Below are 18109 nucleotides of genomic sequence, written 5' to 3'. Positions count from 1 at the left end.
CATTTTCAATTCATCAGGACATATATGACATACAGATAGACAGTACTGCTACATCTATACATTTATGACATACCAGATTTGCAAATACAGTACTGTTTGTGATACAAAAAGAGTCCAGAAAAGGGAGTATATACATTTGACGTAAAAACTGTACATTGGAGGAGGTTGGGGGGGGGGGGGGGGGGGTTGGGTAGGAGGGGTTGGGGGGGGGAAACACTGTACAACTGTACAGGCAAAACTGTACATTGGAATATTGACAACCATACTAGGTAATTTACTGTACATTGGAGGGGGTTGGGGGGGGAACACTGTACAAACAAGCAAAACTGTACATTGGAATATTGACAAAACCATACTAGGTAAATTACTGTACATTGGAGGGGGTTGGGTTAGTACATATCCCTTACCCACTCTTACCAGTTACGCTGCTGGCCAGTATGACTTACTACCAGTGTCTTTATACTTGTATCACTGTACATATTAATACTATATATTTTTTTTATATTTTATTTTTTTATTATTTTTTAAACATACACATAAACATAACAACATAAAATTAGATATACAAGCATTAATTAACAGTACACATCCAATGAAATCACCATTTAAAAAAATTTAGCATACGAGATATACTGTGAGGTTTGGTCCGCTCCCCGCCACACGCTCCGTTCCTTTAAGGTACTATGTTGATTAATGCATTCCCCGCCACGCGCTCCGTTCCTTTAAGGTGCCGTGTTGATTGGTGCTTTCCCCGCCACACGCTTTTGGAGCAAGTATCAATCTCATCCCGCAGCTGTCACAGCTTGTAATCAGCGCCCCTGAAGGCTTTATATATTCAGACCTCCTTACTATCGATGTTGGGTCATTCTGAAATACACCTGCATATACCTGCCTTCCCCGTCGCTGTTCCTGTCTTTTTGCTCTCCAGGACCTTTTGTGGAGAACCGCTGTGGAGAACCCCGTTCGGAGCTGCGCCTCGTTATCTGCCCGCTTTTCGCGTTGCGCTCTGGTGAGTTTTTGGAAACAGTCTTTTTGGATTATCAGTTTTTTGTGTGTATGGTGAACACAGAAGAAATCCCGTTTTTGTTTGTACTGGACTCACCTAAGTTTTGTGTTAGATTAACACTGAAGATTACCGTATTGTTTTTCTCTGGACTCAGCTAACTTGTGTGTGGTACACCGAAGATCAAGTCACTTGGATTTATACTGGACCAGTCACCTCTCTGCCTCTGTGTGTTTCGTTGGGCTAACTCTGATTTCTCTCTCTCTCCGTTTCCACAGGGAGTGAAAGCTGGGAGTATCTGCAGAGCCGCTTCAACGTCTCTTGCCAATTCCTCACCACTACCTACTGGGAGTATCTGCAGAGCCGCTACATCGTCAATTGCCAGATCCCGTTTGTTCGATTGCTGTACTTCATCCATCTTGTGACTCTGTAAATAAATACTTTGGCTAACTCTGAACTTCCTCTCTGTGCCGTTGCGTTTGAGGTCGGTTACAAACCATAACATATACACCTAATACTTGCTATCTAATACCCTACATACATATGCTCTCGCTCGCTCCCCCCCCCCCCCCGGACCCCCACTTGGATAATCCATCCATTATCATTCACTCCTAACCAGGCACTACTATTCATATGCTAGCTTTTATTCTCTCCACCACTTCTAACCACATTGCAATTTTGGTTTCACTGACACCTAGAGTTCTTGCTGTAGATACTTCTAGATAAATCACGTCGAGATATGTAAGAACCCAAACCTTCCGACACATTTTTTCCGGTTGAAACCATCTTGATGCTATCAGCTTTTTAGCCGCTGTGATACCAGATAAAACTGTCTTCATATCTACAAAAACCCTGTTTGTTGAAAACATCTCCTAATGTGTGTATGCCCTGCTTTTCCCATTTAGGGTATCTTAGGTCGTTTTCCAATCAGGAGTGCATTGTTATTGAATAGGGGAGTATGACTATGCCATTTATGTGGGTTAGAATATTTTTTTTGTGTTTCACGCCATATCCGGATCGCATGAGTAATAATGGGGCCAAATTTCAATTCGCATTGCTTAATTTATAATTTGGTGTATACTATGTCCTGCAGTCTATGTGGTGCTACTATATTTACTTCTAAATTTCTCCAGGATACTGATGCTTGGGAATCAAACCAGGTTGTCAGTGGTCTTAAAGTGTACGCCTTAAAATAGTGGTAGAAATCTGGAAATGCCATACCTCCGTCGGCTTTGTTTCTCTGTGCGGTGGATCTTTTTATACGTGGAGGTTTGTTATTCCAAATAAATTTGTATGCGGTAGAGTGTAATTTTTTCCAGTAACCATCTGGAGGGGGTAAAGGTAGCATTGAGCTAATGAAGTTGATTCTAGGTAGGACATCCATCTTAACTATTGATACCCGTGCCTGTACTGAGTTTTTAAGTTTTGACCACCTGTCAAAGTCGTATTTGATCTTATCTTGGATTTTTATGTAATTGTACTTCACCGTTTGGCTTATAGTAGGGAATACCTCAACTCCCAAACATCTGAAGTGTTTAACCATTGGTATTTCTTCTGGAAGGAATATATTTTTTGCAGGGGCATTAAGTGGAAGGAAAGCCGACTTTGGCCAATTTATCCTAAATCCCGATAGATTGCCAAAGTCATCAATCAACTTGAGAAGATGAGGCATTGAGGTGTTAGGGTTTTGCATGAACAGTATTACGTTGTCCGCATATAAACAAATTTTATGTTGTGTGCCCTTGATTGCGATTGGTTCTATGGATTGGGATTGTCTTATATATTGTGCTAAAGGCTCTAATGATAAATCGAATAGTCCGGGACTAAGAGGGCAACCCTGTCTAGAAGAGCGTGATACCGGAAAGATTTCGGAGGTGATTATACCTGTTGTAATCATGGCCGATGGGTCTTTGTATAATACTTTAATCATATCAATGAATCCTTTTCCTAACCCCATCCTTTCTAATACTGCCCATAGATAGGACCATATTAATACTATATCTATATCTGTACATATCCCTTACCTAGTCTTACTAGTTACGCTGCTGGCCAGTATGACTACCATCGTGTCTTTATACCTGTATCACTGTACATATTACAGTAATACTACAACTCTGTACATACATCTGATTAGCACTATTACTCAGTAGTACTAATTTATATATTTTATACCCAGTTTAATCACCTGTACATTGTATATTACTATTGCACTTTACTGTTACATTTGCACTCTGGTTGGATGCCAAACTTATTTTCGTTGTACTGTACTTGTGCTGTATGATGACAATATGTTTAAATGTAATTTAATCTAATCTAATCATATTTCTACAGTGCTAAGTCCCTGTATCTTGCAAATTTGACAGCATTGTGTTGTTCTGGGCGTAGAACCACCAGATTTATCTACAAGGACAAACAGCTGCTCAACTCAAATATAGCTTCTGGAGGAGCAACAGGTGGTGGGCGGAGTCATGGCCACGTTCACATGTGATAATACATAATGTGTGTGTGTGTGGTGTGAGAGAGAGAGAGAGAGAGAGAGAGAGAGAGAGAGAGAGAGAGAGAGAGAGAGAGAGAGAGAGAAGTGAGTGAGTGAGAGAGAGAGGGAGAGTGAGTGAGTGAGTGAGTGAGAGAGAGAGAGAGAGAGAGAGAGAGAGAGAGAGTGAGTGAGTGAGTGTGAGAGAGAGAGAGAGAGAGAGAAAGTGAGTGAGTGAGTGAGTGAGTGAGTGAGTGAGTGAGTGAGTGAGTGAGTGAACTTTCACTGGTCTGAGTCCATGGAAGTCCTCTCTATTGCATATTAGTATCAGAAAAACTACTAACTACTAACCTTCATACTGTCTTTTACTAGTATGCACTTTGCTAAGGAATCTACCTTGCCTATATTACTACACACTATGCTAATATGTCTATACTACTATGTGCTCAAGACTGTAACGCTCAAGTTCAACACTGTTTGACGAACAATGTTACTAGTTAAATGACCAAATGTAAATTATATTATAGATATATATAAATATAATAAATACTGCACAGACTCTGTTGCAGTGTGTTACTACAGCTTGGACATCACTATTACTGCTGTCTGATTGAATCCTGCCACTCACTACTGTTCGCTACTACTACTACTACTGTTATCACTATCAGCATTACTACTTGCACTTTGTTCTATGTTCTATTATTATTACTACCTATCCGACCTGTACCCCCCATGCTGCTTTGACACTGAACTGACACCATGAACGTCCCCAAGGGGATTAATAGAGGAACACTTGACTTGACTCGAGACTGTCCCAGATCAAATGACCAATCAAATCAAATCAAATTTATTTGTAACACACGTTAATGTCCCCATGGGCCGGACACGTCTTCTTTAAACAAGTCAAGAAGAAACATCACAATAAATCAAGAACAAAACAAAAACACCATAAAGTCCAAAAAATGTAAAATAAATAAAATAAATGAATGCAACACTCCCAGACATACCCCACGCGAAGGTAAGGAAAAACTCACTAAAACCTAGCAATAGGAAAAAATGCACCACAGGCAGTGTGGAGGAGAGAAACCTTAGAAGGGCCGTTCAAGGGGGGATCTCCCTTCTTAGATGTCGGTGATAGTAGTGTTGCAATAAAACAGGCGAACAGTTGGTAAGCATGCACTCATATGCGTAATGAAACACAGATAAGTGCATGCAATAGCAACTGAACGTTTTGAAATATTTTAATATAGAGCTGATGGCGGATCAGCTCTATTTAAAAATATTTCAAAATGTTCAGTTGCTATTGCATGCACTCCAGTACATTACTTTGATCAGCGTGAGGATCAAAGGGGGTGCAACGCGTGATGCTCAGGGGCGGATTTAGGATTGTAGGAGATCCGGGGCTTAGCCCAGATGGGCCCCCCCCCCCCATTTTTTTTTTTTTTTTTTTCTTTTTTTTTTAATTTTTTTTTTTTTTTTTTTTTTGGCAGGCAATGGGTGGTTTGGAGGGGATCAGGCACGACCCCCTCCACGACAGATTTTTTTTGAATTTAATGAACCTGTACGTGCAATTTCCTGCAATATAGAGCCTTCAATCTTGACCAATAAAGCTGCTCTTTTCACTATAAAACTCAGTTAACCATAACGTAGTTATGATATGATTCACTGATACAAAGTAAAATAGTGCAGTGCAATAAAATAGTTAGTAAAATAGAATAAAATAATGCAATAGTGCATTGCAATAAAATAGTTATCATCGTATTTAATCGGGAGGCCGGTAAGGAGTGCATTACAGTAGTCGAGTTGGCTTGAGATAAAGGCATGGATCTGGTTTTCAGCGTCCTTTTGATTTATAAATGGCCGTACTTTAGCTATGTTTCTAAGGTGGAAGAATTAAGTTTTTGTCAACTTGTTGATTGTGATTTAAAGCTTAGGTCTGAGTCTACCATAACACCAAGACTTAACTCACTCAAATACAGTTAGCAGCTGGATAGACCACAGATGGAAATTAGCTTCTGCTAAATCTGGTGCAAACATATTTTCATGTAACAATGATGAATTGTAAAAAAAAAAAAAAAAAAAAAATCATTTTTTTTTTTTTTTTTTTTTTTTTTTTTTTAAATAGATTCGGGGCTTTTCAGAATACATCCGGGGCTTGAGCCCAGGTAGCCACCCCCTAGCTCCGCCCCTGGTGATGCTGTCATGACATCACAGGTGCAACGCATGATGCTGTCATGACATCACAGGTCATTCACAAAAACACCAGGAACGGGAGGGCGATTCGTGTTTCAGTCAGAGAAATGCACTGCTCAGTTCAAGAGCCAAGACACACGCAGTGCGAGAAAACCCACGGTAACCACATGTAACACACGGACACAGGTCACTCGCAAAAGAATGACCCCTAATGAGGTAATAATGACAACACGTTCTGTCCTCGTGAATTAAGTAGTCTGGCTGTGCCACTGTGCCAGTGTAATGGGAAACACCTCATTTCCGCAATCGTCACTTCACACGTTCAGGCCCGTCAAGCTAGCTAACAAGTATGCAAACTCGGTTTGGCCTACTTCCTCGTTGCAGGTTGTTCATAGCGTTTCCTCTCGTGGGACCACGGTGTCCTGGATGCCGCTCAGGGTCGGCTAGCACGACACCACTGAACCTCTGGTGGTTAAACCGTTCAGAGTCGGCTAGCACGACACCACTGAACCTCTGGTGGTTAAACCGTTCAGGGCCGACTAGCACGACACCACTGAACCTCTGGTGGTTAAACCGTTCAGGGCCGACTAGCACGACACCACTGAACCTCTGGTGGTTAAACCGTTCAGGGCCGACTAGCACGACACCACTGAACCTCTGGTGGTTAAACCGTTCAGGGCCGACTAGCACGACACCACTGAACCTCTGGTGGTTAAACCGTTCAGGGCCGACTAGCACGACACCACTGAACCTCTGGTGGTTAAACCGTTCAGGGCCGACTAGCACGACACCACTGAACCTCTGGTGGTTAAACCGTAGTTTGGGAAACCCACTTCAGGTAGCGTGGGGCAGTGTTGTAGTACACGACGAGTACAGGACTCGTGACTCGACTTGAGCACTGATGACTCGGACTTGGACTTGGACTCAAGCATTGACTGCATTCGGACTCGGAAGGTGCAGACGAGTTAATTGATTAATATAGTTATTCTTTTTATATATTTTTTGTAATAAGCCCTAATCATTTGGCATAATATATTGATGGCTAGTGCATTTGTTAGGCTATTGTGTCACAAAGTAAATAAGCTCCCTTTGAAATGGTGACCGCTGTGTCATTTATGTTTAATGTGGACCTTTTTTTATTTGTATGTCAGCTCTTTGACTTGAGTGGCGTGGACTCAACCTTGATGACTCGGACTTGGACTCAGATTAGGGTAATGGGGACTCGACTCTGGCTCTTCTTTGGTGACTCGAACACTGGGGACTCAAGACTCGACTCGGACTCGGAATTTAGTGACTCGACTACAACACTGGCGTGGGGTGGCTGGTCTGAGATGTAACCTTGATGTAACTAATAGGCTGTCTGCAAAACATCTGAAGATTTGACTCCTGCATCTTATACTCACGTTCTAATTTTACCTCATCTTGTGAACCTCATCCAAGATTCAAGAGTTTTATTTATCACATACCGTACATACCATACCTACAGTTAAATGTGGGTGGCCATGCCCGCTTTGATTGTGCAATAATACTAATAATAAAATAGACATAATAAACAGGTAATAAAATAGACATAAATGGGCATGATAAAATAGACATGCTAAAGTCCTGAGATAGTGCAATACAATGTTAGCTACGGATTTAAGGCATTGTACACTACTATACAATACAATATACAGTTTTTACTCTATATCCTTATGCTATACTTGCTATATCTAAACTATACTATACAAGAACCACATCGGTTCTTTCCTTAAAGTGACCTTTATTTTCCTCGTTCCTTAAAGTGTCCTTTCCATTTTGTTTAAAGTGACCGTTTGTGTGTGAGAGATTACAGCATGTGTGTTGTGTGTGTGTGTATGTGTGTGCTCATGTGTGTGGAGAGTTCAGTGTTCTGATGGGCTGGGGGGGAAGAAGCTGATAGGCCAGAATGCTGGAGTTTAGATTTGCTACATTTGCTGTCTTCATACATTTGTTTTAACTTCATTTATAGAGCTATGATCTCCCAATCATCTTTTTAAAAGTTGCATTACAAAATCGATGCAAAAGGTTGCACATAACCTTTTGATTGAAGAGCAATTGTGTATAATCGAACAATTACATTTGCAACCAAGTATTTTAATAATATTAACATAATATATATATATTATAATAATAATATTGTAATATATAATCATATATAGTTGTCCGTCATATATAATTATAGAGTGTGTGTGTGTGTATTACAGAAATCATTATATCATACACAAAAACGACAAAATCTTTTGTTTGTATATATTTTCTAATATGGTTACATTTCACGACATTGAAAATTAGGGTAACCTCAATTGTCTTTTCGAGTATATAAATAAAGGTTGATAATGATTTATCCTCGCCTATATATTACTGACTGTAGAACATTGTGCATAGGCTGCTATGATGATGACTGAGTTGATTGATTGATTGATTGAAAACTTTATTAACAGATTGCAGAATGGGTACAGACAGTACAGTACAGCTCAATACATACAATTGTTAAGGGGATGCAGACCAGAGAAAGACTTTCGTCTTGTTTACATCAGGGTCCCCCATTTTCAATTCATCGTAACATATATGACATACAGATAGACAGTACTGCTACATCTATACATTTATGACATACCAGATTTTCAAATACAGTACTGTTTGTGATACGAAAAGAGTCCAAAAGAGTGACTATTGGTCCAAAAACAAATGGTCCTCATATTTCGATGCAACGGTCTTTCGTTTCATTCGCATGGTTCATTTTTTACTCAAAACCTACTCAGTCATCCTTTCCAATGTTTAGCTTCGCTTATCTCGCTGCGCGCGCGTGGCGTGGTGTGGTGTGGCGTGGTGTGTGGCGCGTGCGTCTGTGTGTGTGTATCGTGGAAGACAATCGCTGCGGTTCTTTGCTGCACGCGCGTCACAACGGAATCCCGGGAGTGCGTGACGCGATTGGCTGCACGCTGGAAAGCTCCCCGCCCCCACCCTGACGTCATGGATACAATAAACGATACTATAAATGTATTCTCGAGATCAGAGCAGAGGGACTGTCACTGCACTACTTCAACTAAAAGAGATGTTGAGCTATCTTTTGGATTATAGACAGTTTTAATCTTTGTAAAAGAGCAAAACCGGTAAGCAAAATCGTTTATTTGAAAGCAGTAGCCTTGGTAGTAATAGTTATAGTAAATAGTAGTAGTACAGTAGTAGTAGTAGTAGTACAGTAGTAGTAGTAGTAGTAGTAGTAGTAGTATGAAATCAATGCTACAGTACTTTAGTATCAGTGACTTTTAAACAGGTATTCAACTTATACTAATATTAGTGAGACTGTAAAAAAATAGTTTTTTATGAAATACAAAGGGAGCAGCTATTGGTGGGAAAGGTTTGTGATGAAGTTCTGTTGTCTACAGGTGCTCTTTTACCTGGTGCCTTTTCTTGTCATATCTACCAGATATATAAGACAGGTTCTCCATATTATGCAAATAGCTAATCAGTATTCAAATTGAAGGGTTACTTATTTTTTTACAGGAATACATATGTCGCCATTTTCATTTAGGTCTCCCAAGTTCAGATTAATTCAACGGTATTGAATTTCAAGCTCAGATAATAGCAGTGTATTAATGGAAATGCAACAACAAATGTAAAATTGTACAAGTTATATGAGTTTACCCTCCTTACTGCACCGTTCTACTGGCTTTGTGCCCTGCTCGAACATCCAACCCTGTACTTTTTGCTACTAAGTTCCCCAGGTAATACAGGGATATTATTATTTTGGCCAACAAGGACAGAGATGACTTTACAGGTTTTCCCAGAACGTGTAGGAATGCTCAAGTCTATCAAGAGAGATCGAGGCCAAAACGTGTGTCTTGTTCTGGCTGGCCTAATTGAAAGGCACCTCAGAGCACATCCATAATTCTGATGATTTACTATAGCAGTAAAAAAAAAAAAAAAAAAAAAAAAACCAAACTCTGTCAGCAGTGCTGTTTTATTAATATTGAATATCTAATGTTGTCCATGACGTCTTTATTGACCTCACAGAGGAATGACCTGTGTCCACCCCCAGCGCCCTCAGTCGTATGAGAACGGCCTCTGCAGCTCAGAGTTCCTCAGTCTGGACTTCAGCTCCAGGTTGACCGTCGTGGACATGAGCAGCCAGCAGCGGGAGCACCATCTCTCCGCTCCCTCCCTACCGAGCATCGACTCCCTGGCGGACACCTACGACTTTGACGCCTACTCGTGTGAGATGATCGCCGCCGCGGCGCTGCCGCCCGCCCCCGGCCAGGAGTCGCCCTTCATGCTGGACGACTTCCAGCAGGTGTACGGCTGCTACCCCGGGACGTTCACACTGGGTTACCTCGAGGACGCCTTGTCCTCCGGCGGGTCGGACTATTTCGGCAGCCCCGCGTCGCCGGCCCCGTCCCCCCCGACCCCGGGCGGCTTCCAGGGCCAGCCCTCCTCTGGTGGTTGGGATTCGGCCTTCGGTCCCTACTGCCCCTCGCCGGGGTACTGGGTGGCCGACGACAAGAGTGCGATACCACCACAGCCGCCCTCTTTCTTCCACTTCAGCCCGGGCTCCGCGGACGATCTGCCTCCTTTGGGCCAGACTCGGGCCCGGCTGGCGGAGCAGGACCGCTTCGCTTTGACCCAACAGCAGCACCCCTCGGCCCTGACCTTTCCCCCCATGACCCTGGAGCAAGCTGGGGGTACCCTGGACGGGGCCGACCTGCTGGAGGAGAACCTGTCGCAGAAAGCGAGCGTGAACGAGGGCCGCTGCGAGGTGTGCGGGGACAACGCCTCCTGCCAGCACTACGGGGTTCGCACCTGCGAGGGATGCAAAGGCTTCTTCAAGGTGAATATAGATCTCTTCTAAAATCCACTACTTTCTTAACGTCGGTTGTGTGATAGTAAAGGGTTAACCTTCTGTCGTGTGGCAGCGAAAGGGTTAACAGGCTGTCGTGTGGAAGTGAAAGGGTTAACCTTCTGTGAATTGGCGCAGTGAAAGGGTTAACCGTTTTGGTAGTGTGGCAGTGAAAGGGTTAATGAAGAGTAATGGTAGGCACATTTCAGGCACATTTGAAAGAAAAAAGGAAAGAAAAAGGTTTTTATAATATCATGTATTCAAATGTTTCATATCTTTACTTGACTTCTTGTACCGGATCTCCTCTCTGGTAAACAAGAATACCCCGAAGACTCTGGCAGGAGCACTCATTCAAGGGTACTACGACTATGCTTGCACCACATGGTACCAAAGCACTTCAAAGGCGCTAAAAACAAGATTACAAACATCACAAAACAAACTGGTCAGACTACTACTTGACCTTACTCCTAGAACCCACCTCACCCCTGCCCACTTTGACAACCTAGGATGGCTTAGAGTAGACGACAGAGTACAGCAACTTGCAATGGGCCTGGTCTACAAGATACACTACACCACACAGGTACCCATGTACATGTCGAAATACTTCCCAAAGGTCAGTGAATACCTCACCCACAACACAAGAGAGAGTTCCACAAATCATGTGCAACCCAGATTCGGCACAAACAAGGGACTAAACACATTTCGCAATTATGCCACAACAATGTGGAACGCCCTACCCACAGCCGTACAAAGATGTGAATCCCTACCCACCTTCAAAACCGCTCTTAAAGAGCACCAACGGGAGGCTGCAATACGAAACTGGCCACTGTAAATGTCCAACCCCCCCCCCCCCCCCCTCCTAATATACAGTCTCCTCCCCACCGTATGTATATTTTTTCCCCCACCCACCCACCCACCCACCCCCTCCTAATGTACAGTCTCCTCACCATCATATGTATATATTATCTGTTAGGATCTATGGGTAACAGTACTGTATATTTGCATATCATATATGTCACAAATGTAACGGTACTATATACCTGTATGTCATGTATGTCCCTATGCCATAAATGTCATGTATGTTGTGTATGTCATAAATGGGGGACCCTGATGTAAACAAGACGAAAGTCTTTCTCTGGTCTGCATCCCCTCAACAATTGTGTGCATTGAGCCGTACTGTATTGTACCCATTCTGCAATCTGTTAAATAAAGTTTTCATTCATTAATTCATTCACTTTCCTCTTTTGTATTTTTACATTTACATTAAGGCTTTAAGGCTCTTTGGATAAAAGCGTTCAGTTAAATGACAACATTTTAGACTAAATCTTTGTCATTTAGCCAAACGCTTTTATCCAAAGAGACATACCGATTGTGTACAACAAGTCAGCAGGAGAGGTACCTCTCTGGTGGCTACGGGTACGTTTAAGTCTATCTGTGCTGAGGTCGAGCGCTATACTGTGCATAGTGGTATAGCAACATAGTAGGTAATAGTAGTATAGACATAGTAGCATAGTAGATAGTAGTATAGGCATAGTAGCATAGTAGTACGTGATAGTAGAAGACAGTAAGAAAGTTTTTCTTTCTCCTTCTTCGCAGCGTACTGTCCAAAAGAATTCCAAGTATGTCTGCCTCGCCAATAAGGACTGCCATGTGGACAAGCGGCGACGTAATCGCTGTCAGTTCTGTCGCTTCCAGAAGTGCCTGGTCGTGGGCATGGTGAAGGAAGGTGAGTAGCTCTCATACTGTAACCCCTTCCCACCGAGGGAAAGGGATCCCAACCCGAGCACGACACGTGAATTATGGTCAATGCATCTCACTGGATGGATCAACATGTTTCTCCACACACCGACAAACAACACTCTTTATCAAATCAAATGCCTTAAAAATGGAAGATCTTGTCGATCTTAGCACTGCAATAATAATGTACAAAGCACATTAAGCACTCACTTCCAAGTGGCATTCAGGAGTTGTTCCAGACTAGAGAGAGCCGATATAGACTTAGGGGAACTTGTGTATGCATTTCATTGTATACTCGTATGCCGTGACAAATAAAACTCTTGACTTGACTTGACTTGTATTCAATATCGCAAAGGCAAGGACAAATATAAAAAGTCGATGTATATCTGTTAAAGGGGGAAAATTATGGAATAGCTTTGACAAAGAAGTAAAAATGTGTAGTTCGCTACATACTTTTAAGAAATTGCTCAAATATAAGGTGATACATAAATATAAAACCTCATTATTATCCTAGTTATATTTCATCTAAAACATAGCTGTGTTCAAATAGTGACAAAGGGAAAAAGAAAAAAGAAAAAGAAAACATATATATATATAGTACCGGTACATATAAAAGAAAGAGTATTTAAAAAATAAATAAAACATAAATAAATGTGTATACGTTTTGTACATAAAACTATGAAACGTTTGTTTCATCTTTGCTAAATGATATACTGAATTGTTTATTTTTTGTATTTTATTTTTTTGTGTAAATAGTGTAATGTAATGTAAATAGTGTAATGTAATGTAAAAAGGGTAGGCAATTATATAAGCCAACACCTTTTCGGTAATTTTATTTTTTTGTTTTTTTGGAAGTTCTACTACTATGCTTTGTAAAAAAAAAAAGACAAATAAATAAATCATCATAATCATCATCATCACATAGGCCCACCACAATGTGTGTACTGTTTACTTTACTCATAGTATCTATTCAGATTCTAATTCTTTATTGCCCATTATTCATTGTAACGTATAATATAACCGATAAGGCAAACAGACCCTCATCTGCACCATGGATTACACTATTTACTTTCCTCATATTAATTATATTCAAATTTGATTGCCTATATTTTATGTCTTTGTACTATTACCCTGCCCATAGTTGGTTAAGGTTAGAGTTTGTCTTAGAGCATGGCGATAGAACGCCAGCCCTGATTCCAAACTCTAACCATAACCAACTGCGAAAGAGTCGCCTAAGCTTAACCAGTGATAAACTAGGCGTTAGGTCGTTTGCAGGCTGTTCGACGCGGAAATGGGCTAAGACACTGCTCGTCATGCGATTGGGCGCACATGTCACATGACCAGAAACGTGCGTGGCCAATCAGAGCGCAAAACGGGAACGCGGAAACACGAACTGTTTGGTAAAAGCATAGACGCTGCCCATACCTGTACCTCCCCTCCCCCATGGTGCTATAACGTCCGAATTTCCCCAAAGGGATCAATAGAGGAATATCTTATCTTATCTTATGTCTAACAGGTGTCACCACAAATAGATTCCCCAGACGGATACAATAACACATTATATGGTAAATGTGTCATCCTGCATGTAGTCCTTTCCTAACCTCCGCTGCCACCTGCACTATCATCCATCCGTCACTAGTAACTTAACCTTCCAGTCACCCTTCAAAAAACCCACTACCTGTCTCCCTAGTGACCGAAACTGCGATCTCAGTAAAACATATATTTTTCATGTATTGTTCAAATTGTTTTTCATGAATATCATTATTAACTTCAGTCCTCACCATACATATCGAATATTTATAAATGTTCAGGATGATTTTAACCATTTCTTAAATTAGGGTTAGGGTTAGGGTTGGGGTTGGGGTTGGGGTTAGGGTTAGGGAGTTAGGGAGTTAGGGTTACCCTAATCCTAACCCTAACCCCCTAACCCTAACCCCCTAACCATAACCCCAACCCTAACCCTAACCTGTCCATTTCTGCGACTAGGGAAAAAGGTGTGACACTTATGTTCCACGTGCTTATTAGTGATTTTTGAAAAAAAAAAAAAACATGGATTATTGTAATGTGAGTCCAAGATGTGATACTGAGCTACTTCTTTGGCATATACATAAAATCTAGCCAACGCTATCCACAAACACACGTGGAAAAAAATGCTATTTGACCAGAATTGCGACAAGGGTGACTGGAGGGTTAAGAACTTAACACGACAAGCTTTCAAATGATGATGATCTTACGATGCTGATCCCACATCCTGTAGTACTGTATGCTGATCTGTTTCCCGTCGCACACGTCGTAGCCTTCTCAAATTCATATAAAAAAACGAATCAAGTCAATGAATAGGTAGAGCAGTCGCCTGGTTAACCAGAGGTTCCCGGGTTCGATTCCTGCTTCTCCCGGGCCAGCGTGTCGAAGTGTCCTTGAGCAAGACACTTAACCCCTAACTGCTCCCGATGAGCAGGTCGGCACCTTGCATGGTTGCCTCCGCCGTCGGTGTGTGAATGTGTGAGTGAATGGGTGAATGTGAGGAACACATTGTAAAGCGCTTTGGATAAAAGCTGTTATATAAATGCAGCCATTTACCATTTAATACCGTTGATATGACAAAGCTCAGGCAACCTCCTATTAAAGATCCACTAGGGATGAGTTCGAATTTTTGAATTTTCGAATAGTCGTGCCAGTCTCCACATTCGATTTTCATGTCAGTCGAAAAAAATATATATAATTATTATTATAATTTCTTTTATATAATTAATTTATTAAAACCGGTTGATAGGCCAATGCAATGCTGTTATTATAGGCTACAATGGTGAACGGTGTCTTTTTGATTTATTGTCGATCAGCTGAGCCGATCGATTATCTGAAGTGCCTATGTGCAATACCCTTTGAATTTAACTGAAACTGAACATTTGAACTGAATTTAAACTGAAACAGAAAATAATTTTTTTTCGTGTGTTTACATTTTTTATTTATTTTTTTTATTATAAAAATAAAATAAAAATTATAAAAATCAAACCCTAACTAACTTTACTGGCATGCACTTGTCCTAATATACTAACCTACACTGTAGCACTCAACACTTTGATGTACATTGTTACTCAGTGATAAGAGTTGTGCCCTTCCTCCTCATGACTTGTCGTACAGAACTTGTAAGTCGCTTTGGATGAAAGCGTCAGCTAAATGACTAAATGCCCTGCACCTTTCTTCCAGTCGTGAGGACAGACGGCCTTAAAGGACGAAGAGGTCGCCTGCCCTCCAAGCCTAAAGGGGTCCAGGACAGCCTGACGACCGCCGCCGTAGTGTCTCCTGTGAGCATGATAGCCTCTCTGGTGAGGGCGCACATTGACTCAAACCCTGGCATCGGGAAACTGGATTACTCTAAGGTGAGGAGGAGGACGAGTGGAAATCTCTTTGATCTTGCCCCAGGTGGGAACAGGGTGGAAATTGGGAGTCCCAACCTGAGCATGACATGAGAGCCACACTACAAAAATGGTTAACCCTTTCACTGCGACAATACAGAAGGTTAACCCTTTCACGGCCACATGAAACAATGGGTTAACCCTTTCACTGCCACACTACAGAAGGTTAACCCTTTACTATCACACTACAGACGGTTAGGGTTAACCTTCTGTAGTGTGGTAGTGAAAGGGTTAATACAGAAAGACCCACGTGAAACATCTGTCTGAACACACATCTGTCTTTACTTTCAGTACCGGGACACTGTGGTGGACCCGTCGCAGAAGGAGGATGCGGGGGACATCAAGCAGTTCTACGAGCTGCTCACAGCCTCCATGGACGTCGTCAGGAAGTGGTCGCACAGCATCCCGGGGTTCTCTGGCTTCTGCTCGGAGGACCAGGAGCTGCTGCTGGAATCTGCGTTCGTCGAACTCTTCATTCTGCGTCTCGCGTACAGGTGAGGATCAGCTGTGACCCTCTGACACTTAACCCTTTCACTACCACACTACAGGAGGTTAAGCCTTTCACTACCACACTACGGAAGGTCAAGCCTTCCACTACCACACTAAAGGAGGTTAACCCTTTCACTACCACACTACAGGAGGTTAACCCTTTCACTACCACACTACGGAAGGTCAAGCCTTCCACTACCACACTAAAGGAGGTTAACCCTTTCACTACCACACTACAGGAGGTTAACCCTTTCACTACCACACTACAGACCTTCTGTGGTGTGGTTGTGAAAGGGTTAACCATTTGTCGTGTGGCAGTGAAAGGGTTAACCTTCTGTATTGTCACAGTGAAATTAAAGGGTTAACCCTTTGGTAGTGTGGTAGTGAAAGGGTTAACAGTGTCGATACAAGGTCAATGCTAGTCATTCTACCCAGGAGAATTCCATGTACACGTTCATAAAGAAGCAGATACAACGAATAACACGGAGTATCCTAGATACCCTGACAGAAATATTTCTTAAATGATTATCATTGTTTCTTTTTTAAAGGTCCAATCCAGAGACAGACAAGCTGATCTTCTGTAATGGAGTGGTGCTGAACAGGAAGCAGTGTGTCCGTGGCTTCGGCGACTGGATCCACTCCATCATGGAGTTTTCTCAGAGCCTTCATCGCATGAAGCTAGATATCACTTCCTTCTCCTGCCTCACGACCCTGGTCATCATCGCCGGTAAGAGTAGAGACATCTGCTGTAGAGATACCTGCTGTAGAGATGTCTGCTGTAGAGTTATCTGCTGTAGAGATACCGGCTGTAGAGATACCAGCTGTAGAGATGTCTGCTGTAGAGATATCTGCTGTAGAGATACCTGCTGTAGAGACATCTGCTGTAGAGATACCTGCTGTAGAGATGTCTGCTGTAGAGTTATCTGCTGTAGAGATACCGGCTGTAGAGATACCGGCTGTAGAGTTATCTGCTGTAGAGACACCTGCTGTAGAGATACCTGCTGTAGAGACACCTGCTGTAGAGATGTCTGCTGTAGAGTTATCTGCTGTAGAGATACCTGCTGTAGAGACACCTGCTGTAGAGATGTCTGCTGTAGAGTTATCTGCTGTAGAGATACCGGCTGTAGAGTTATCTGCTGTAGAGATATCTGCCGTAGAGATGTTTGCCGTAGAGATATCTGCTGTAGAGATACCTGCTGTAGAGATATCTGCTGTAGATAGAAGCTGTAGAGATGTAATGTGATAAAAGAAAAGTTATTTAGGTTTTTACCTTTAACATCAACCTTTTCTCCTTTTCCCCATCCACAGACCGCCATGGCCTTAAGGACGTGCGGCGTGTGGAGGACCTACAAAGCCAGCTCATCACCTGCCTCAAAGATCACGTTTCTGGCTGCGCCTCGGACTTGTCTCGGCCTAATTATCTATCCAGACTGCTCGGGAAGCTGCCTGAGCTCAGGACATTATGCACGCAAGGCCTGCAGCGGATCTTTTACCTCAAACTGGAGGATCTGGTTCCACCGCCGCCCGTACTGGACAAGATCTTCATGGACACGCTTCCTTTTTGAGACCGAGGGGGGGGGACTGAACGCCTGCGTTGCCGGGCGCGCTACGAACGCCGGAGGACACGGATGGGACAAGGACGAGGATTTCCTTTTCAAACGGTCAAAAAAGGCGATACTGCGACGAGATGAGCGCGGGGCACAAAGGACTGCGAGAGAGAGAAGAAGACTCTGTGTCGCTCCTCTTAACCTCTTAAGCCCGGAGCCTATTTGAAAATCCGCCTAAAATACATACCTAAGTAAATGGAATATTGCTCCACTTCTACAAGGTCCATTTGCATGTTCTTGGTATCTAGGGACATCTATGAACCTCAGTGAATGTATTCCCAGTGTCAGAAATATTGTGTCTAGGGGCGGCTAAGTGGCGCAGTGGGCAAGGGG

The 18109-nt window shown here is 42.5% G+C and overlaps 1 protein-coding gene across 1 annotated transcript; it reads left to right on the top strand.

The window, feature by feature from the left end:
• Positions 1 to 9711: 9711 nt before the first annotated feature.
• Positions 9712 to 17734, top strand: nr4a1 (nuclear receptor subfamily 4, group A, member 1; the record flags this gene model as incomplete). The annotated part of the gene is made up of 6 exons (XM_084334215.1): positions 9712 to 10518; positions 12124 to 12253; positions 15472 to 15644; positions 15972 to 16174; positions 16718 to 16896; positions 17478 to 17734. The coding sequence occupies 6 exons, from the start codon at positions 9712 to 9714 to the stop codon at positions 17732 to 17734; spliced, it is 1749 nt and encodes a 582-aa protein (XP_084190341.1).
• Positions 17735 to 18109: the final 375 nt, after the last annotated feature.

The sequence above is a fragment of the Notolepis coatsorum genome, assembly GCF_963971535.1.
Source record: "Notolepis coatsorum genome assembly, chromosome: 17".
In the NCBI taxonomy this organism is placed as follows: Eukaryota; Metazoa; Chordata; class Actinopteri; order Aulopiformes; family Paralepididae; genus Notolepis; species Notolepis coatsorum.
The sequence above is the reverse complement of the archived record's forward strand: the minus strand, read 5'-3'. Positions and strand labels throughout refer to the sequence as shown.